Genomic DNA, 22,592 nt, shown 5'->3' on the forward strand with positions numbered 1-22,592 from the left:
ACCTCCGGCCCTCCCTGTGTGGAGTTTGCATGTTCTCCCCGGGCCCGCGTGGGTTTTCTCCGGGCACTCCGGTTTCCTCCCACATTCCAAAAAAAACATGCTTGGTAGGCCGATTGAAGACTCCAAATTGTCTGAGTGTGGGTGCGAATGGTTGTCTGTCTCTGTGTGCCCTGCGATTGGCTGGCAACCGGTTCAGGGTGTCCCCCGCCTACTGCCCGATGACGGCTGGGATAGGCTCCAGCACGCCCGCGACCCCCGTGGGGACTAAGCGGTTCAGAAAATGGATGGATGGATGGAGATATAAAAATAAACTAACAGAAATTCTTAGAAAATGTAAGAAAGATTATTATAGTAAATTGTTGGAAACAAATAAAAATAACATAAAGAGCACATGGAATATTTTAAACTCAATTATAAGAAAAAAAACAAGTGCTGGATTCCCAAATGAATTCTTTGAAAATGGTAAGATAATTAAAAATAGTGATGAAGTGGTGGCAGGATTCAACAAATTCTTTGTGAATGTAGGGCCCAAACTGACAGATGAGATAATCCCTCCACAAAGGGGAGGTGTATCACAATTTTTTGGGGAATGAAACCTGACTACCATCTTTCTGAGAGATACCGATAAAACTGAAATAATTGATATTGTTAAACAATTTAAGAACAAAACATCAAGGGACTGTGAGGATATCGATCTATTTTTAATTAAATATGTAATCGTAGCTATAGCAGATCCCATAGCACATATCTGCAACCTCTCGCTGAAACTGGGCTCCTTTCCCGCAAAAATGAAAATAGCCAAAGTCGTTCCCATCTATAAGGCCGGTGAGAAGAATCTTTACATCAACTACAGGCCAGTCTCATTGCTTCCCCAATTTTCGAAAACCTTGGAGAAGATATTTGCTGTTAGATTGGAGACTTTTATTGATAAGTGTGAGATATTAACTGGTTGGTTTTAGGCCAAAGCGATCTACATCTTTAGCTTTAATTGATCTTGTCGAAGAACTGTCAACAAGCATTGACGACAAGAAGTTTGCCATAGGAGTATTTATTGACCTTAAAAAGGCCTTTGATACAATTAATCATGACATTTTGCTTCAAAAACTGGAAAGGTATGGGATTAGGGGAATAGGGTTCAGTTGGATAAAAAGCTACTTAGAACATAGGCAACAGTTCGTGCAGATGGGAGAGAAAAAGTCAATGCTTTTAAATATAACCTGCGGTGTTCCACAAGGATCAATGTTGGGACCAAAATTATTCATATTATATATTAATGATATTATTAACATCTCTAATATTTTGAAATTTGTCATTTTTGCTGATGACACAAATATCTTTTGTGAAGGAGAGAATGAAGACTGTCTCTGATGAGCTTGCCAAGCTAAAACTGTGGTTTGACTCAAATAAATTATCTCTTAGCGTAATAACCAGCTCAGTGGCCTAGTGGTAGAGTGTCCACCTTGAGACTGGAAGGTTGTGGGTACAAACCCCGGCCGGGTCATACCATAGACTATAAAAATGGGACCAATTGCCTCCCTGCTTGGCAGTCAGCATCAAGGGTTGGAATTGGGGGGTTAGATCACCAAATGATTTCCGAGCGCAGCGCCGCTGCTGCTCACTGCTCCCCTCTCCCCCAGGGGATGGATCAAAATCACATGGGGATGGGTTTAATGCAGAGGACAAATTTCACCACATCCAGATGTGTCTGTGACGATCATTGGGACTTTAACTTAACTTTAAAGAAAACCAGTTTTATGATTTTTGGGAAATGTAAAATCCCTGAAGACATAACTATTGAAGTATTGTGTGATAACACCAGATTAGACAGAGTTTATGAAAACTCCTTTCTTGGAGTAATAATTGACTACAGTCTCAGCTGGAAACTGCAAGTCAAACGCATCTGTTCAAAATTGGCAAAGACCGTGGGTATACTTTGTAAAGTCAGACACTTACCGAACCAGAAAACAATGTACACTTTATACTGCTCGCTGTTTCTTCCTTACATGTCCAACGGTGTTGAGGTGTGGGGTAATACCTACAAAACCACCCTAAAGACGGTATGCACAATGCAGAAAAAGGCAATTAGAATTATCAACAATGTTGGCTATTGTGAACACACAAATAATTTATTTATTAAATTACAAACATTAAAATTTATGGATTTGGTAGATTTCAAGACCACACAAATTATCTATAAAGCTAAAAAAAAATACTCCCTAATAATATACAAAAATGGTTCATAGAAAGAGAAAGTGGTTACAATCTAAGAAGGAGAGGGAATCTTTTACAACCTAAGGTGCGCACCACCCTCAAAAGCATGTGCATATCTGTCAATGGGGTAAAGCTATGGAATAATTTACCTGTAACGATCAAAGAAAGTAAACACATTGCCCAATTCAAAGAACACTTTCAAAATTTTACACTAGAAAACTATAGTAATTGCTTGTCTTTTGCGTGTCTATTTTCAGCTATATAGTCCATATCTTTATTTATTTATTTTTCTTTCCAGAATATTATTGTATAAACTGTTTTTCACTTCCAAAATTATCTTCTTCCGATAAATCAAGTTTCTGTACCTCGAAGAAACTAATCAGCAACCATGTTAAGAATTATGATGTATAAAAGGGGTAGGAAAAAAAACAAGCAATAGCTTCTTCCTTCTCCTTTTTTGTTGATTTGATTGTCTTCTTGGCACATCATCATCATCATCATCGGTTTAAAGTCCGTTTTCCAGGCGGACCGGGTTCTTGATATAGCTTTCTTCCACCGGGAACGGTCCATGGCCATCTCGTGGTTGATGCCAAATGCCTTCATGTCGGCTGACACGGTCGCCTGACAGGTCTTTTTAAGTCGGCCACTGGGTCTTGTTCCCTCTACGTTATACGACATAACTTTCTTCACCCAGTCGTTCTCGTCCTTTCTCACTACATATCCGTACCATCGCAGTCTGCATCTCCTCACCACATCCACTATGGCCTCCACTCCCATCTTCTTTCTCAGCTCTGCACTGGTCTTTTCCTCCCTCATTGACACATCATCCTCATTTCTGCTCTGTTTAGTTTGTCTTCATGTTCTGTTTTCAGGGCCCATGTCTCACTTCCGTACGTCATACTACTTCTGACGCAGGCCGAGTACACTTGGCCTCTCATCTTCAGGGATGGGCCCTTAGATGTTAAGAAGGGCATGAGGTCCCTGAATTTCTTCCACCCGCTTCTCACCCTTGTGGTCACTGCTAGGTCCACCCCCCCATCAGCGTTAAGCATGTCTCCAAGGTAGCAGAAGCTGTCCATCACCTCGTACATCTCCCCATCTACTATGAGCCCCTCTTGCTCAGCTTGGTCTGCTTGGGCGACTTCTCCCCTGCACCGCTTGCATTTGAAGGTCTCACTTGCAGCTAGTAGGCTGCCTTTTACTCCGCTGCATCTCCGGTGTACCCATCTCTGACAACCCTTGCACCGGATAGAGTTAGCTTGCACTCCCTTCCCGCAAACTCCACATGGTCATGCTCCTGACTGCGGTACCAGTCCCAGGCCAGCACCACCGACCATGACCTTTGACTTTGCCGCATTCACCTTCATTCCTTTCACTTCCAGGCAGGTCTTCCAGGCTGCTAGCTTCCTAGCTAGATCTTCTCGACTGTGAGCCATCAAAACCAGGTCATCCGCGTAGAGCAGCTCCCATGGTAGTCCACCCCTCACTTCCCTCGATACCACATCCATCACGATAGCAAACAATAATGGGCTGAGAACTGATCCCTGGTGCACCCCTACCCTTACTTCAAACCCATTACTGTCGCCAACTCCTATTCTAACAGATGTGCATGCTCTGCAGTAGAGATCCATCACAGCCTTAACCAGTCCCTCTTCCACGCCCGACGTCCTTAGGGCCCACCTCACCACCTCCCTTGGCACCCTTTCGAATGCTTTTTCCAGGTCAACAAAAGCGAAGTACAACCTCTTCCTCTTGTCCTGGTGTTTCTCTTGCATCTGTCAGATGACAAAAATTGCGTCTGTTGTACCTTTTTCAGGCATGAAGCCATACTGCATCTTGTCCACCTCTACCCCTGACCTCACCCTCCTTTCCAACACCTTCTCTAACAACTTCATTCCATGCTCCAGCAGCTTTATTGCCCTGTATGACCCGCATGTGAGTGGGTCCCCCTTCCCTTTGAATAGCGGCACCAGGACGCGTCTTGTCCAGTCCTCCGGAATGTGCCCCTCAGCGATGACACTGTTACACAGGTCAGTCATCCACTGCACACCGACGTCTCCCGCTGCCTTTAGCATCTCTGCCACCACTCCAGATGGTCCAGCTGCCTTTCCATCCTTCACGGCCTTCATGGCTTTCCCCACTTCTGTTCGCGTAATTGGACCACATTCACCCTCCACTTCGTCGCATCCCACCTCTCCATCCCAGTCATTCTCCACATTCAGCAGCTCCTCCAAGTACCTTCGCCATACTTCCTTCACTCCTCTGTTGTCTGTCACGATGTTGCCATCCTCATCCTTTACACAGTTTGCACCGGTCACATCACGCCTCTCCTTAACCATTTGCTTTGCTATCTTGAAGAAGCTCTTTCGTCCTCTGTCACTCTCCAATTCACTTGCAAATTCTTTCCTCTTGGTCTCTTGGGCCTCCCACACTGCTGTCCGTGACGCCCTCTTTGCCTCTACATACCGCGCTCGGTCTGCCTCCCTTTTAGATTTCTTCCATACTTTATGGCACCTCCTCTTCTCATTCACCTCTCTTTCGACGCTGTCATTCCACCACTATGTCTCTCTTTGTCTTGCTTTACCCTTTGACATCCGCACACCTCCCCTGTAGCTTCAAGCAGAGCCTTCTTCATTGCCTGCCACTTGGCATCCACACCACCCGACTCCATTATCTCCTCCACTTCTTCTGCTATATGCCCAATCTTCTCCCTAAACTCGTTTTTACTCCCTGCGCTATGGAGCTTCCACACCTTCAACTTGGGAGGATACTTCTTAGCCCCCACTGTTAGGGTTTTCCAGGTTATCTTTATCATAGGATTATGTTGGAATGCAACAGGTAATAAATACCTTACCTTGTCCTCCTTATCACAAGATCGTAAAACATCCCCTGAGATGTTTAGACTAGAGGACAAGGGCTTTCTATTCAGCCCACTCATACCCCCACGCTGTTTCTCTTAATAAATATCCTCTTGCAGGAATAGAGTCCAGAGCTCTATTCGAACATCGCTGCACGCACACCGACGAATGGACTCTCCACCTGCAGGGTCAAAAATAACTTACTTGTCTCCCGTGTGGTTCTTGCAAAATAAGTTGGAGTGAGCAAATCTCTAACAAAGTCCAAGTCAAGTCCTTAATTAGGTCGTCAAGTCCAAGTCAACTGTAGTTTTTATTTATTAACTTGCTCCATATTAAATCATATTTACTTAATTCAGTTTCATCATCATATTCATTGCATTAAAGCTATATATACACACCTATTTAGATGAATGAAAACCACTTACTTGGCAGAACGGCTCTTCAAATGACGGACAAAGTTTGAAGTTGTCGTCTGGCTCTCCGAAATGTTTTTGTTGCATATCTCGCACTGTGCTGTCCGTCTTTTGCCGTCATAAAAGTAATTGCGATAGCCGAGGGTGATGACTTGCGGTACCGCTCCCGCTGACATTTTTGCGCATTTCTGATATAAAGGGGCGTGATTCTTCAATAAACACGTTCGGTAGGTAGAGAGGGCACGACTGATTGACAGGGTAGTGATCCAATCATGACAACGCCATTCTCAGCCTGCGCTCCTACCGTGTTATCAATATTATTTTTTTAAATGTATTATTAATTTTATATTCAAACTGAAAACATAAACTAAATAACACTGAACTCATTCAAGTCATCGTGTCTCAAGTCAAGTCCAGAGTCTTTAACTTCCAAGTCCAAGTCGAGTCTCAAGTTTCTTCATTTTTTGTCAAGTCAGGTCACAAGTCATCAAAACAGCGACTCGAGTTCAAGTCACAGTGACTCGAGTCCACCTCTCTGCCCCAAACTCACCCAGTTTGTGGATTTCGCCACCAGAGGGAATGACACTTTGGATCATGTTTATTCCAATATTAAGCATGTATACAAAGCTTCCCCACTCCCCTATCTGGGTGGATCTTGTTAGGGTTTTCAGGTTAGTTTGATCCTATGATTATGTTGGAATGTAACCTGTAATAATTAAACTCGCTTGTCCTGTCTTAACAAAAGTAGTAGAACAAAGTGCTAAGATCTTTTGAACTGATTGACTAGCTGCAGAGGAAGCAATCAAAGTTGTTTTGTTCACACAACATCGTGAAGGACCCCCTGCTGTGCTTTGATCAGCCAGGGGCTTCGGCCATTTGTCTACTCTGACCCCCACTCTCAACCCCCACTCTGTTTCTCTTAATAAATATCCCCTCGCAGGAACGAGGGTTCAGACTTCATTCCTTGAACGAGTGAACTCTCCACCTGCAGGTGTCTAAAAAGGACTTGCTTGTCTCCCGTGTGGTTCTTGCAAAATAAGTTGGAGTGAGCAAATCTCTAACATTTTGGTGCCGTGACCCGGATCCCTCATACCCGCTATCTGGCTGACGAAGGAGGACGTGCTGCATTGTCGACAAGCCAGCGTCCATTAGGAGGACCTGGAGAAGAAAGTCCTGGGAAGAGAATTCTTCGCTGGGCCAGCATCTTAGGTCTGCCTTCGTCTGACAGAGGTGGATTGACGGGACCCGGCAGTGCAACGAACCAAGGGGACAAGTAAGTTAAAGGCCTGAAGTTGTGTGATTGTGTTGTTGTTTGTGAAACGCGTAAAAAGGTAGAAGTGCACAGGAAAAAGTAAATTTTGTGGAAGGAGGGGGTGTTGTAGAGTCCCCCTCTGGATGAGGTGTCTCTTTTGGAGCAGTGGTTCTCAAACTGTTATAAAATCTCAGTACCTCCGTGGTTCATTATTTGACGACCACTATTCTAAAGAGTACAACTTCGCGTTGGCAGGGCTGGGGACAAGGACTTTTGTCTTTAGTTCCCAGGGAAGGTGGGGGGTGTTGTAGAGTCCCCTCACTGGATGAAGTAGCTCCTTTTTTTTAAAAGGAGGACTTCGCGTTGGCAGGGCTGGGGACAAGGACTGTTGTCTTTAGTTCCCAGGGAAGGTGGGCGGTGTTGTAGAGTCCCCTCACTGGATGAAGCAGCTCCTTTTTTTTAAAAAAGGAGGACTTCGCGTAGGCAGGGATAACTTGTGTGATTGAGTGTGTGACTGGTAGGATAAATTGACTAAATAGCAGTTCTAGCATTGATCCACGGCATTAATACAGGCTAGTAATTTGTTGAAAGGTCAATTTAAACCTGCATTGAGGATCCTCAAAGAAAAAAAAATTGAAAAAAATTGTAAAACCTTAAACTACTAAAATTAAGATGGGAAATAAGAATAGTAAATCTCTTGCTCTGCTCTTCTTTGAGATGAGAGGTTCATGGCAAGTAGATTTCTTAATTGTATGCAATACATGCTGAAGTGAAAGAATATGTATGGAATACAAGGAAATTTGAAATGTGGAAGAAGTAGTAGAAGTGCTAGAGTGTGGTTGAAATCTTCACAAAGAGATGAGAACGAATTCAAGAGACAAAAGCAAGAAAGATGAAAACTGATGAGGTCACAAGTGTTTGTCAGACCAGGAGACAATAAGGCCCCTGTGAGCGAGTGCAAGGCCGCAGCTCAAGCCGCGGCTCAAGCGAGGGGCAAGAGGAGTTTAATGATAATACTAATAATAATAATAATAAGGTGGCAAATTACAAATGACTAGAGATCAATTTGTGTTACACTAAATTAAAATATGCAAATCAAGTGGTAAAGAAATGCAACTTGCTTCTAGAAGATATATAAATAAAATTAGAATGTGCTATCCTCGTGTGCATGGGAGGGACCAGCTCATGATCGACCACAGGAAATGGCCAGCCTGTGACGAATCATTGTTGCTGAGACCTACCTTCTGCACGCGAGAGCTGTGCATGTGTGTGCGTATGTGTTAAAGTTAAAGTTAAAGTCCCAAATTGATGAAGATTGGCTAAACTTTTAATATAAAGAAATTTGCTAGACTGTTGTCTATTCAATTTACACCGCAGAACAGAAACAATTTTGACAAATAAAAATGAGAGGAAAAGAGAGAAATCTGTTTGCGAGCAGAAACTAATCCACACTAGTGCATGTTAAGTGTCGAGCTCACATGAGAAATTCGATGAAGGAAAAAAAAAAAAAACGACAGAACATGCTTTCAGGAATTGGAAGAAGCTAAATTGTGAATTTAAGATTTTGCAATGCTACATTTAATAGGAATAATTGATTGGTTGTGTTATAAAATTATACAAACTTCTAAATGCAAGCTAAATCTGAGAGATTGAGTTCTTAAAATTTAAAAACAAAGAAAAAATTCAGATTAATTTGCCAGTTGTTTGTTTTAGTTAAGTTTTTTTTGGACTGGTGGATTGTTCTACCAGGAAACCTGAGTTGAAAATGATATATGAATGCTGTGTGGTGAGCTTGGATGAATTGGGACCAATGTGATAGTATGACTCCTTTTTGGAGACTGTGTGAGATGCATATGATGAGCATTGATGAATGATTGCCTGAATGAAAGGTTGAATGGTTGAAGTCGTTGGCGACTACTATAGAAAATTAGTAGAGCGACTTTGATGAAAGAGTGATTTTGAGCAGGTTGAATGTTAGAAAGAAACACGTAGCTTTTGGATTGATAATTAACTAGAAAAAAACTGGAGAACCAGTAACACATGTAGAAGATGTGTGAACTGAGAAATTGAGAAGCGTTTTGGAAAGAAAGTCAAATTAAATGATGATGGAATCATAGGTAGTACAGAACGCATTATCCCAAAAAGTTTGTCAAGGTGTGAGGCATGGGCGTTGCCAAGCCTCAAAAGGAGTGAGTGAGTAGGACAGATATTGGAAGATAGTAAGAATACAACACTTTATGACAATGAATTTTCGAATACATTTGGTGTTATACTGTGGTAAAAATTTTTTGTTCTGGTGTAGATAGGTTAGCAACACGAGAGATTTAGGGGTTCAAAAGAAAGACAGTTAAAAGAAAACATTTTTGATTTGGAAAATTGCAGGCTAACAGGAACATGAGAACGATAAGAACTACGAGGTGGGATCCAATTTCATTGGGGAGATTGAGAATTCACAGCACCATACTCGAAGTCACATTTTTGAGCAAGCATGACAATAACATGTGAGAGGTCAAGACATACAGATCAGGGTTTGATGTGGAACGCAGACCTCGATGAGTTGATTTTCAATAATGATAGTGAAAGACAACATACTGTCCGATTAAATTGGAACTATAGATAAAATGTAGCAAAAAAAAAAAAAAAAAAAAAAAAAAAAAAAATAGGATCAGTTGCAGGATTTACGATATAAAAACGAGACCGCTGTTATTAGAAGAATTTGAAGTTTGGTAAACAAACGTTACCAGCAAATTGATGGAAGCAGCTACATTTGGAGATAGTCTTACAAGTTTGATGTCCCAGCCTGTCATTCTCAGTGTCAGGGTCCCTGAAACCCAATCCGAGACTTCGCCTGCAGCCGTGAACAACTACAAAATGGTGCCTGGCTCTGAAGCACCTTTGACCTTTGGCGAAGGACAAGAAAAGACTACTGTTGTGCTTGGAGAGGGGCAAGTACACTCCGGAGGACAGACAACATCCTCGGGGACGAGAAAAGACAGTGAAAAGCGGAGGAACTCACAATGATGAAAATTGACTCATTTGAACAATGGACTCATTCAAGAGTGATGGATGGGGTCGCTCTGAAGCAACAACAAAAGAACACCAACTTGAGAGGGTGAAGTGCGGCAAAAAGATATGGACTTGGCGCGTCCGACAACCAAATCGCACTCCTTGCTACGGCGTTACCAAATTTGGTGAAGCTTGGTTCAAAGTGGAAGGGAGATTCATTGTGCACTGAGTTTGACAGAACTGAGGAGATTTGATAAATAAATAAATAAAAATTTGAAAAATACGTAGGGCTACAGAGAAAAGCATTATAATCAGAGATTGAACGGATTTGGATAAAACAAATAGGCTAAAACGGTAGGAAACGAGCAAGATCTGATATTTTGGCTCATCAAGCTTAAGACGTAGAGGTCGAGTTATATAAATTTTAGAACAGGACATTTGGCAGTCAGGAGGGAGCTAGGTTGCTCAATGTACCTACTCAATACAACAGTAAGGTTTTTTGTACCACAGTGGAGGTCTGATGGTCAGAAAGTTAGGTACGTTCAATTTTTGACATTCACACAATCATGCATAGGAGTCACACGGCGACAGTTAACAAGTCGATGACTGCAATAGGGGCCACCTACGACTGCACCGACATGAAAAAGTAGAAACGAGAGAGCAGAGTATGGGATTATATGCTAAAACGTCTGCTATACAGTTACCAATAGGAGATTCTATCAAAAGAAGCTACATGAGAGATGGATTACAATCTATTTGTCTGTGTGTTCTGTGTGTGTGTGTGTGTGTGTGTGTGTGTGTGTGTGTGTGTGTGTGTGTGTGTGTGTGTGTGTGTGTGTGTTCACACCCTGTGTGGGTGCGAGCGTGTGAGGAGAAAGAAGGCATGGGTAAGACAATCTCTTTTAAACCAGGAGGCAATAAATGGGAACGCCCCTGTCATAAATAGTTTTTGGTTAAAGGGAATCATTAGGAGGTGTTCAAACTCTTCCCGCAAACACTCCTATTTGCCAGTTAAATGGGCACGACAATTGACTACGAGAGTTGCAAACAACAAATGAAGAGCAGTCCTTGGCAGATTATATGATCAGGACGCTCAAACTGTGTCAAAGACAAATTTACTGCCGCTTGATCTTTCCTCCTCACAGGTCGACAACCCCATCAATCCAGGAGACTGGGTCTACATCAAAGTCATCAAAAGAAGGAACTGGGCCAGCCACGACAGGAGGGACCATTCTAAGTCTTGCTGACTACACATCCAAGGTTGCAGGACCCACAAATGCATTGACGACGACTGCTCTCCAGGAGGGAACTGGATGGGAGCTTTGGACATCACCGCTGTGTGCCAGGATGAGAGAGCCATTTTCAAGGTGTAAGGGCTCTCCAACCAACATGGCTACACCATCGAACGGAACATACTTCATACAGAATGGCTGGTGGCTTTGTGGTCACAAGGTTTATCCGATGCTGCCCGCCAACTGGACACGAGCGTGTGCGCCAGTGTGTGTGACAGACCTCACCTACAGACTACAACATCATCAGCTGACGAAAACGCGAGCACATATACAACTTCTTAGACGTGACAGATGTGATAATGATAATGAGACGTGGATTGCGTAGATGCTGTTCTGTGTTTTTCTTTTTATTTTTTTTATTATTGATAGCATTCTGGTCGCCTGTGGCAACGGGGCCGTGTAAGAATTTTCCTGCTAATAACATCTGGCCAGCAGGTTTTTCGCTTACACAATAAGTTTGATCTGGGGTATTGAGGTAATGCCTCATCTTCACTGGATAGTGTTGCTATCATTGTTTGTTGTTTTTATTTTTACCATTCTGCTTTCTTCATTATACGTATATATGTTTTCTTGCTTGTCTTTGTTGTTTGGGGTGGCATAATCATATGATAAATCAGGAGGGAGATGTTAGGGTTTTCAGGTTAGTTTGATCCTATGATTATGTTGGAATGTAACCTGTAATAATTAAACTCGCTTGTCCTGTCTTAACAAAAGTAGTAGAACAAAGTGCTAAGATCTTTTGAACTGATTGACTAGCTGCAGAGGAAGCAATCAAAGTTGTTTTGTTCACACAACATCGTGAAGGACCCCCTGCTGTGCTTTGATCAGCCAGGGGCTTCGGCCATTTGTCTACTCTGACCCCCACTCTCAACCCCCACTCTGTTTCTCTTAATAAATATCCCCTCGCAGGAACGAGGGTTCAGACTTCATTCCTTGAACGAGTGAACTCTCCACCTGCAGGTGTCTAAAAAGGACTTGCTTGTCTCCCGTGTGGTTCTTGCAAAATAAGTTGGAGTGAGCAAATCTCTAACAGATCTGACCACCTCTGCTTGTCGCTCACCCCCACCCACACCCTCCTGCTGAAGAATTCAAAACCTGAGTGAAAAACAATTAAGACCTGGTCCGAAGGAGCCCTCTCTCAGCTACAGGACTGTTTTGCCACTACAATATGGGATTTATTCTATAGCCACAATCTGCAGGAGTACACGGTACTCTCCTACATCAGGAGCTACGTTGACAACGTCACCGTCAACAAAAGGGTCAGGGTTTATGCAGGCCAAAAACCCTGGATGAACATTGCAGTGCAATCCCTCCTGAAACAACGAAACACTGCCTTCAAGTCAGGGGACAGGGCAGCGTACAGCAAGGCCAGGGCAGACCTGAAAAGGGGTATCAGGGAAGCCAAAGCGGTTTACAGAAGAAGAATTGAAGAATCTCCACCAGTCAAACACCATCACAGTCAACACCGGCTCTCCACAAGGCTGTGTTCTGAGTCCCTTCCTGTACACGCTATACACGTCCGATTGTCTCCCGAGCCATCTCTCAAACGTCTTCATTAAGTTTGCAGATGACACCATCATGGTCGGACTCATCTCAGGGGGAAACGAGTCCGACTACAGAGATGAGGTCAACAGACTGACTGTGTGGTGTTCAGTTAACAACCTTCAATTGAACACCACAAAAACAAAATAAATTATTATAGACTTCAGGAAGAGCACAGCGGACCCGGCCTCACTTCACATCCACGGGGACTGTGTAGAAAGGGTTCACACCATGAGATTCCTGGGAGTGCGGCTATCCAAGGACCTCTCCTGAACCAAGAACACCTTGGCAGTGGTGAGGACAATCCAGCAGCGTCTCCACAGTGTTCAGGAGGAACAACCTGGAGGAGAGGCTGATGGTGACCTTCTACAGAGCCACGATGGAGAGCATCATGCATCTGCAGCTGACAGAAGAGCGCAACGGAGGGTTATCTGCACAGCCCAGAAAACCATAGGCTGTCCTCTGCCCAGCCTGGAGGACATTGCCAACTCTCGTTACCTGACCAGAGCTGGCAACATCATCAAGGAATCCTACCACCCCGATAATCACCTGGCCGTCGGGCCGAAGGTACAGGTCACACAAAACAAGGACAAGCAGACTCAGGGATAGCTTCTTCCCAAGAGCTATCACTGTAGTCAACAAAAACAGATGATCCTGTTCCCTTAACCCACAATATACATACCGTATTTGTCGGTGTATAAGTCGACTCGGTGTATAAGTCGACCCCCTAAAATTCGACGGAAATTTACGATTTTATGATATATCCTTTGTGTAAGTCGAGCTCAATTGTTGCATTATATTTAACTTCAAAATTCAATCAGAAATATGCGAAATTTATTGACGAAATGTGTTCAAATTCAGGGAGGCCGTGCGCATGCGCAGTGGCCGGAAATAGCTCCAGCCGAGCGGATCGGCTGTTTATAAGCACCGCGGAGGAGATCGCAGAGCCTCATTCGACTTCCATCGGCCGGCGAGCTCGCGCACGCCGCCCGGCACCACCGGGAGGCCGGAAATAGCTCCAAGCCGAGCGGATCGGCACTTTATAAGCACCGCGGAGGAGATCGCGGAGCCTCATTCGACTTCCAGTGGCCAGCGCACTCGCGCACGCCGCCTGGCACCACCGGGAGGCCGTGTGCACGCGCCAAGTGGCCGGAAATAGCTCCCGCCGAGCGGATCGGCTCTTTATAAGCACCGCGGAGGAGATCGCGGAGCCTCATTCGACTTCCAGCGGCCGGCGAGCTCGTGCACGCCGCCCGGCACATCCGGGAGTCCGTGCGCACGCGCCAAGTGGCCGAAAATAGCTCCCGCCGAGCGGATCGGCACTTTATGAGCACCGCGGATGAAATCGCGGAGCCTCATTCGACTTCCAGCAGGCCGCGCACTCTCGCACGCCGCCCGGTTCAAATTTTCTAAGTGCCAACGGCTCTTGCGCCATAAAGAGTCCGCCTCGGCTGGTTCCCCATGTCGGCCACCACAAGTGAAAATTCGGCCTCTTCCCCTGGAAGTCCGGCCAAGTTTGGCGAATATTTTCTAAGTGCCAACGACTCAACCGCCGTAAAGTGTCCGCCTCGGCTGGTTCCCCGTGTCGGCCACCACAAGTGAAAATTCGGCCTCTTCCCCTGGAAGTCCGGCCAAGTTTGGCGAATATTTTCTAAGTGCCAACGACTCAACCGCCGTAAAGTGTCCGCCTCGGGTGGTTCCTCCGGTCGGCCAGAACAAGTGAAAATTCGGCCTCTTCCCCTGGAAGTCTGGCCAAGTTTGGCGAATATTTTCTAAGTGCCAACGACATTCATTTAGACATGGCGATTGAATGTTTACGTACCGGTAGTTATTGTCGTTGCTTGACGCGCGATGACTCGCACATTCGCTCAATACCCAGTACTTCCCCCTAGCAGTCATCGTCGCTGTCTGGCTTTCGATGTCCGTTATTGAGGTGAGAATATTTGAAATTGTTGCTGAGGATGCGTGTTAATGCGACGAACGCTTTATAATGATTCAGTTTCGCACTGTTTGATGAGCCTGACGGACGCACACCCACGCACAATGAGATGCATGAGAAACGGCCTTGGTTACCATCACATTTGAAGCGATGAATACGAAGTTAAATTTTATGACTCGGTGTATAAGTCGAGGTCGATTTTTTTCGGTCGATTTTGGATCGAAAAAGGTCGACCAATACACCGGCAAATACGGTATATATAGACTTGCGTATATAAATATATATACTGATCATATTGATCACAGTGCAATATCTTGTCACAGTGCAATATCTTATCTATTCAGAATCTTGCGCAATATTTTGGTTTCCTGTGCAATAATCGGGTTTCCCATATCAAATGTTTGTACCTCCGTACATGCATATACTACCTCCTGTACATACTACTGCCTTTTCCATATATTTTATACTTTGTATGATTTTTACATTTTATCTTGTGTGCTTTAATGCTCTTTTATTTTATTTTTTATTTTATTTTTGCACCAAAGGGTGCTGCGCACAAATTTCAAACTACTGTGTGTGACAATAAAGGCAATTTTGATTCCGAAGACATACGTACTTAGTGTTCTACCCTTGAGCAGTGATCAGTAAAAGAAATATACAGATGTAAAACAAGCTTTTGAAAACCACTGTGTGAGCAAGAAAAATGTGAGTTTTGGGCATGCAAAATTTAATAGACAAAATCAGGAAGCAAAACAGAGTGCAGAACTGTTCATCACTTCATAGGCTTCATTGGCTTGTACTGTGGAGTACTGCGCATTTGGAGCTCTAAGAGAAGAGCTTATCAGAGACAGGATTGTTATGGGTCTGAGAGATGCTAAGCTTTCTGAGTCTCTCCAGATGGACCCTGGTCTCACACTGGAAAAGACTCAAAGCACTCATCCACAGCGAAGAACTAAAGAGGCAGCAACCCGTGCTGCGTGGCAGTATGGATGAGAGGCAGTCTGAAATCATAGACGACTTTACCACAGGACCAAAAATCCAGACGGCACCAAAAAGAGGTGGCAGGGGCAACCAACGCATGTCTCAAGCCGGCAAATATGGAGAGAGCCCCACAGGCTGTGGAAGGTGTGTAACTACAACAAATCCTCATTGGAAATATTGCCCTGCTAAGGATGCAGAATGCCAGATATGTAAAAGAATAGGACATTTTGCCCAAAAATGCCGGTCAGCTGGCTCTGAACAAGGACATGTGTGAATTCGCAAAAAGCAAAGTAATGTTCCTCAGACACAGCCTCTTGTATGAAAATGTTAAGCCCAAATCAGGAAAGGTCAAAGCCATACAGGAGATACCAGAGCCCACCTACGTTGCTGATGTCAGGCGAGTGATGGGCATGGCTAAGTACCTGGGCAATTTCCTGCCTCATTTCTCCTCATATGCACAGCCTCTAACAGTCCTACAGTCTGAGAAGATAGAATGGTGTTGGGGGGACACCGCAGAGAGAAGCTTTTCAGAAGCTAAAATCAGAACTGAGTTCACCCAGAGTCCTGAATGTAATGTCAGCTGACGCATTATTGTTCAGGAGTGGAGCGGTTATGATGCAGAACTAACCTGAGAGTGGGGACTGGAAACCAAATATGTTCATCTCCAGGGAGCTATCTGACGCTGAGAAACGTTATGCTCAGATAGAGAAGAAGGCGCTAGCGGCGACCTGGGCATGCGAACGCTTGCAGTTGTACCTGCTCGGGATGAACTTCAATATAGAGACGAATCACAAGCCATTGGTCCCTTTGCTGAGTTCCAAAGCTCTGGATGAGATTCCTCCATGTGTTTCCAGACTTTGTCTGAGACTGACGAAATTCTCCTTGTCAAGTGGCATGGTGGTACAAGATGGTGTAAAATTAGGTATTGAATCAGGCCCAGGCACATTGGCTATCCCAAAACATGTAGTAGTTCCAAAATTTCACCAGGAGATGGTTTTAAAGCTTGACATAGGGGTGACCTGATGGAAATTAACAAATCTAATAAATTAAATTGTTAGCAATTGGGAGGACACGGCCTGTTCAAACACATCTATACTGTTTAGGTTGGAGGAACCCATTATTGTGTTAAGTACTATTATGAGTTGAGATTGATGTTTATTAGACAAGATATATGTGATTAATGTTGCAATGTTTTGTCCAACCTGTATTTAACATTGGTGTTCCATCCATACCTGAATGTATTAAGTTGAGAGGAGACATCAAGGGCTAATAGTGAAAGAACAAGCAAAACAGGAAATATCTGCATCCGGTGGCAAACTGTAGTCATGCGCAGTGGTTGCTGCTTGAAGCAAGGTTGCCAAGACAACCAGTGGTGCAGAGATTCTGACCTTTCACCTACATATTCCAATGAGGTAATGACAGAAGCCTATATATATGTTGCCCAGACACAGAGCGGGCGCGCTTCTTCCTAGTCAGGGTGATGGCTGTGACGCTGCCCGGAGTAAAATAACGAAGATGGATTTTTCATTATTTTTGAGATTGAACCAAAATCTACTAAGATGCATTTCCAGAGTCTTCAAATTGGACTTTGTCAAATTTTAGGCTTCAAGGAAGGCAGAGGAGACAGCCGCTCCGGACATCATTATGGCGCGGTCATTTCGAAGACTTGCCTCGAATTGAGTTACTCGGCACGCTCTTTGGGTGACTTGAGAGGGATTGATGTCATAAAGAAATTAGATTGATTCTGGTAGAATTAATTTAACTCGGATGGTTAGATTACGGACGTGTCCCTTCACCCCGGCTCATCGAACCCATTACCGGGAAGCCGGTGGCACTTCGATAAAAAATGTGCGTTTGACAACCTACAAGATTGTGCACGTACCGGGAAAGCAGCTCATCACAACAGATACACCATCAAGGGCTCCAGTGGATCACAGGGCTACACAAGAAGAAAAAGAGCCGGTGTTAGACATCCAAGTCTTTGTGGACTCTATAAGACAGTCTTCCAGCCATTGAAGCAGGACTGCAAAAACTCCCTGAAAAGCGGAAAGAGGAGCCTGTCTGCAGTACATTGAGACAGTACTGTCAAATTAAGTGGCATGATAAAGCACACCTACACCCTGATATCGGACTTTACTGGGATGCGAGAGACCACTTCGCATTACGTCCATAAACCTACTCCTGATGGGCCAAAGGATTGTTATTCCCAGCTCCATAAGAGATGAAATGCTTGACATCATCAAAAGATAGGAAAATGCCGAACCAGGGTCCGTCAGTCATTCTAATGGCCTGGGCTCTCAACTGAAATTAAAAACAAAGTCTGAAATCGTCTTGCGCACATTAAACACAGGCCCACACAGGGAGCCTCTTTTCACAACGCTCACACCTGAGACCGTGACAACGTGTTGGAACTGATCTGTTCATCTGGAAGGAGAAAACCTACCTGGTAGTGATAGATTATTTCTCTCGCTACATTGAGGTGACACACCTCCATGTCAGCCAAAACTGTCACAGCAGCTCTAAAGAACATCTGTGCTCTGCATGGAGTTCCTGTAGTGCTCATGTCGAACAATGGGCCGCAGTTTACAGATTCCCCTCTTTCAGGACTGAGTATGGCTTTACTCACCTGACTAGCAGCCCAGGATATCCACAAGCCAATGGTGAGGCTGAGCGGGCAATAGCCACAGTCAAAGAGTGAGGAGACTATGCAAAAGCACTACCCCTCTGGAAAATGGCTACTCTCTAGCCCAGCTACTCATGGGAAGACAGTTCAGGACCTCACTCCCACAAGTGCCCAAAACACTGTGTCCACGCTGGCAGACATCAAACAGTTTCGTTGAGCAGACAGAAAAAAAAAAAAAAGTAAAATGTTACAACAGACGCCACAGAACGCACTCTCAACCAGAATTACATCCTGGCCAAAGTGTATGGATCACTATGTTCACATATCACAACAGAGAGGACTCAAGGGGGAGTTGTACAGCAGTCAAATACTCCCAGATCATACCTCGTCAGAACAGAGGGTGGACTGCTGAGGAGGAACCGTACACACCTGCGTGCAACCTAGCATCCACCATCTCCGAGAGTGAATCACCTCCAATGGAGAATCACCTTCCAAGTGCTGTTTATGTTACAAGTTCAGACAGATGTTCACGTCCACCTAAAAGGCTGGATTTGTAATTTGTCAGTAAGAAAAGAGTTCCTGAATGTTATTGTTGAAGAAAAAAAATGTTTGAAGTGAAATAATGATGCTGCTTACTTAAAAGTGGGAGATGTTGTGTAAGGATTAACTTAACCCATTACCATAACCTAACAATGTTGATGTCTTAGCCGATCAGATGGCATGTCGTTGGTATGTACAGTAATCCCTCTTTTATCGCGGATAATTGGTTCCAAGACCACCCACGATAGGTGAAAGTCCGCTAAGTAGGAGCGATATACGTTTTAATTAGAAATTTAAACACCATTGTATTAAAATTTCCATCATGTGGTATTTCCTATTGGCCACTAGAGGGCATGAATATATTGCAAGTCAATTAGAAGAGTGGTTTGTCCTTGCCAACCAATTCAACATCACGAACCCAGGGACATCATGCATAGCAAAACCAAAGTGAGTCACGGTTGCGCATAAATCTCCTGTTACATTATGGTCCAGTACACAATATTAAAGCTTTTTAAACCCTCCCCAATACTTTTACACAACATAAATATTTCCCATTCCCTTAATCTTAATTGCCACACTGTTCTGTGCATGTATTACATGTTTAGAGTAAATAAACGGACAAACATTGTCACGTATCCCGACTCCTTCTGCACCTGTTGGTGAGAGTGGCCGGCTGCCATCTCCTGCGCTGAACTCAGTCATGCCCGCAGTGATACACGTTGCTCAGAGGCACGCCTCACGTGATCAGGAAGGCAGTGCTTTTTTCCTACGTACGCAGCAGCCGGCCACACACCCTGTGCTTGTCCTCAGTGAAGCACATTGCTCAGAGGCACACCCCGCGCAAAACCAGAAAGGCAGTGCTTTTTTCCTACGTGTGTGAGCCGCGTACCCGGTGCTTGTCCTCAGTGCACGCCCCGTGCTATCAGCGCTTATCAAACTTGTCCTGACTGTTTCTGCACACCGGTGCATTTTTCCTTCGTGTGCGGCTGTGTCACGTCTCCGCTTTCACCCTGTGGCCAGCTCACACGTCAGACCTCTGAGGCGTGTGTCGCCAATACGGAACTGCTAACAGTCAGTCCTCACGGTTATCTCTGCTTTGACACGCACACCTGCCGCTTGATTCTCGTTTGCCTGGCCTGTCTGTCTAAAAAGGCCAGATCCATAATCCATGTCGATTCTTTCATGAACAGTTTAACTGCATCCAAGAGCTCAAAGAAGCGAGCGAGTACCTTGCCTTTTGACAGCCACCTCACAGTACAGTGCAGCGGCAGGTCACCTGGAAGTCATTTGTCCAGCTTAGCGATGAGATTTTTGAATTGCCTGTGGTTTAGCGCATGTGTGCAAATGTAGTTGACAATTTCCATCACAGGCTTCATGATATTGTCTAAATTCAATGATTAAGACACAAGTCGCTCCCTGTAGATGATGCAGTGGAAATTCCAAAACTCGGAAAATCAGCTTTGCACAGCCCCACAAGTCCGTTCACAGATCCAATCATAGCTGGTGCTCCATCCATGGCTATTGCAGTTAGCTTCGGTATGGGCAGATTTACTTTCGCAAATGCAGCCATCATTATTTCTTTTTTTATTAATGTCCGATATTCTGTGTTCAACAGTGTGACGGTACAGTTGTCTGATACCATTCGTTTTGGTTTGTCGTTTTCAGAAGACAGGATTTCAACATCACTGAGGCATTTTTTAACGAACTCCCCTTCATTGCATGGCTTTTTAGCCCGTGCAATGTTCCAATTACCAGACTGCTGACAAATGGCAGTTATACCTGTAAAATCCCAAGTTCCTGCCAAATGGCAGATGTGAAGGGCCCATCTTGTCACCAGTGTAATGTAAATGAGGCCATTACATCTGTGAGAATTAAATCTTAAAACACTCTCTCTACACAGTGGGGTTAGGGAGATGGACAAGAATGCCAAAGGATTTGTTGTAATTTGTCAAGATTGTTGGGGTTTTTTTTCATTAAAAGAAAGTAAAAAAAATATTTTAGTTTCATTTGTAAGAAGTAACTCTATTGATATATTGAAATTCTGAAAATTATAAAAGTTAGACTTTCATAACTGAATTAGCAGCAGTGGGAATACCATCCATCCATTTTCTATACCACGGGGGTCGCGGGCATGCTGGAGCCTACCCCAGCAGTCATCGGGCAGTAGGCGGGAGACACCCTGAACCTGTTGCCAGCCAATCGCAGGGCACACAGAGACGAACAACCATCCGCACTCACACTCACACCTTGGGGCAACTTGGAGTGCTCAATCGGCCTACCAAGCATGTTTCAGGGATGTGGGAGGAAACCGGAGTGTCCAGAGAACACCCACGTGGGCAAGGGGAGAACAAGCAAACTCCTCACATCCTCCTAACTGTGAGGCGGACGTGCTAACCTGTGAACGACTGTGCTGCCCCAGTGGGAATACAATTTGGTAAAAACTATAATCTTTGAGTATCCAGTACTGTTTTCTCTTTATTGTGATTTTAACTATGGGAACAAGTACAATTTTGCAGTCGTCTTCATTTTCCGTGGAGGTGAGGAATTAAATGGGAATTGCATTTGTTAATGCCACGTGCGAAGTAGAGCTGGGCAACCAAATGCAGCTTGGACTGGGGTTTTGTTGAGCGAAAATTGTGATGGAGGAGAGGATGAGGGGAACAAACAGGCAGGAACAGGCAGGAACAAACATGACGGAGACTGTCAGGGAAACAGGGAGGCAACTAACAGAACGTGCTAACAGAACTGACTGACAGGGAGAGTAACAGACTAACAAAACTAACTGACAGGGGTAGCAGAAGTGACAGACAGACCGAGCTGACTGACAGGGGTGGCAACAGAACGATCCAACCGGGGGTGACACGCGGACATGACTTAAATACAAAGCAGGTGACAAGAGGCAGGTGACGGTGATTACACTACTTACGGGTAGACACAGGTGGGGAGGGGCGAGTGCAGAGCGACACGAACGAAAACCATGACAACACTGACACACGAGAAAACAACGAGAAGCGGAGATGAGATGTGACAGTTAATTTTTGAAAGTACATGTTTCAAGGTTTTTGAATGATAGGTTTGAACTGATGCTGTCCATGTTTTAAAATTCTTAAGACAGCAAACACTTTAGCAACTAGTGAGGGTTTTTGAAAAATAACAAAATAAAAAACATTTAAGTATGATGAAAAAATAAGAATGAATGTATTTACCAATTGATCCATACTAACGGTAAGGAGGTTGAATGCTAGGGTTAGGGTTACATATTTATTATATATTTCACATATATTTTGTGAAGTGACATCTAGAACCCAGCTGTGGCTTGAAAAGATAAAATTTTATAATACAGTAACTCCTCGCCACTTTGCGCTTCACCTATTGCAGCCTCGCTGCATCACGGGTTTTTATGAAAACATATATTTTGCTGCATCACTTGGAGCACTGGGCTTCGTCTGCCCATATGTCTTTACAGCACACTGTTTGTTAGGGTTTTCCAGGTTATCTTTATCATAGGATTATGTTGGAATGCAACAGGTAATAAATACCTTACCTTGTCCTCCTTATCACAAGATCGTAAAACATCCCCTGAGATGTTTAGACTAGAGGACAAGGGCTTTCTATTCAGCCCACTCATACCCCCACTCTGTTTCTCTTAATAAATATCCTCTTGCAGGAAGGAGAGTTCAGAGCTCTACTCGAACATCGCTGTACGCACAGCAACGAATGGACTCTCCACCTGCAGGTGTCTAAAAGGACTTACTTGTCTCCCGTGTGGTTCTTGCAAAATAAGTTGGAGTGAGCAAATCTCTAACATTTTGGTGCCGAAACCCGGGATCCCTCATACCCGCTATCTGGCTGACGAAGGAGGACGTGCTGCATTGTCGACAAGCCAGCGTCCATTAAGAGGACCTGGAGGAGAAAGTCCTGGGAAGAGAATTCTT

The 22,592-nt window shown here is 44.3% G+C and overlaps 1 protein-coding gene across 1 annotated transcript in view; it reads right to left on the reverse strand.

The window, feature by feature from the left end:
- LOC148398584 (syntaxin-3-like) overlaps positions 1–22,592 on the reverse strand; it is an 87,174-nt gene that overhangs the window by 4,082 nt on the left and 60,500 nt on the right. Inside the window, exon 10 of the mRNA XM_088372335.1 lies at positions 1,954–2,048. Within this exon, the coding sequence (XP_088228461.1) occupies positions 1,977–2,048 (72 nt within the window). The 3' untranslated portion in view covers positions 1,954–1,976. The remainder of the gene's footprint in view (positions 1–1,953; positions 2,049–22,592) is intronic.

Source organism: Syngnathus floridae, chromosome 4 (assembly GCF_059516105.1).
Source record: "Syngnathus floridae isolate MCC-2025c chromosome 4, RoL_Sflo_1.0, whole genome shotgun sequence".
NCBI lineage: Eukaryota > Metazoa > Chordata > Actinopteri > Syngnathiformes > Syngnathidae > Syngnathus > Syngnathus floridae.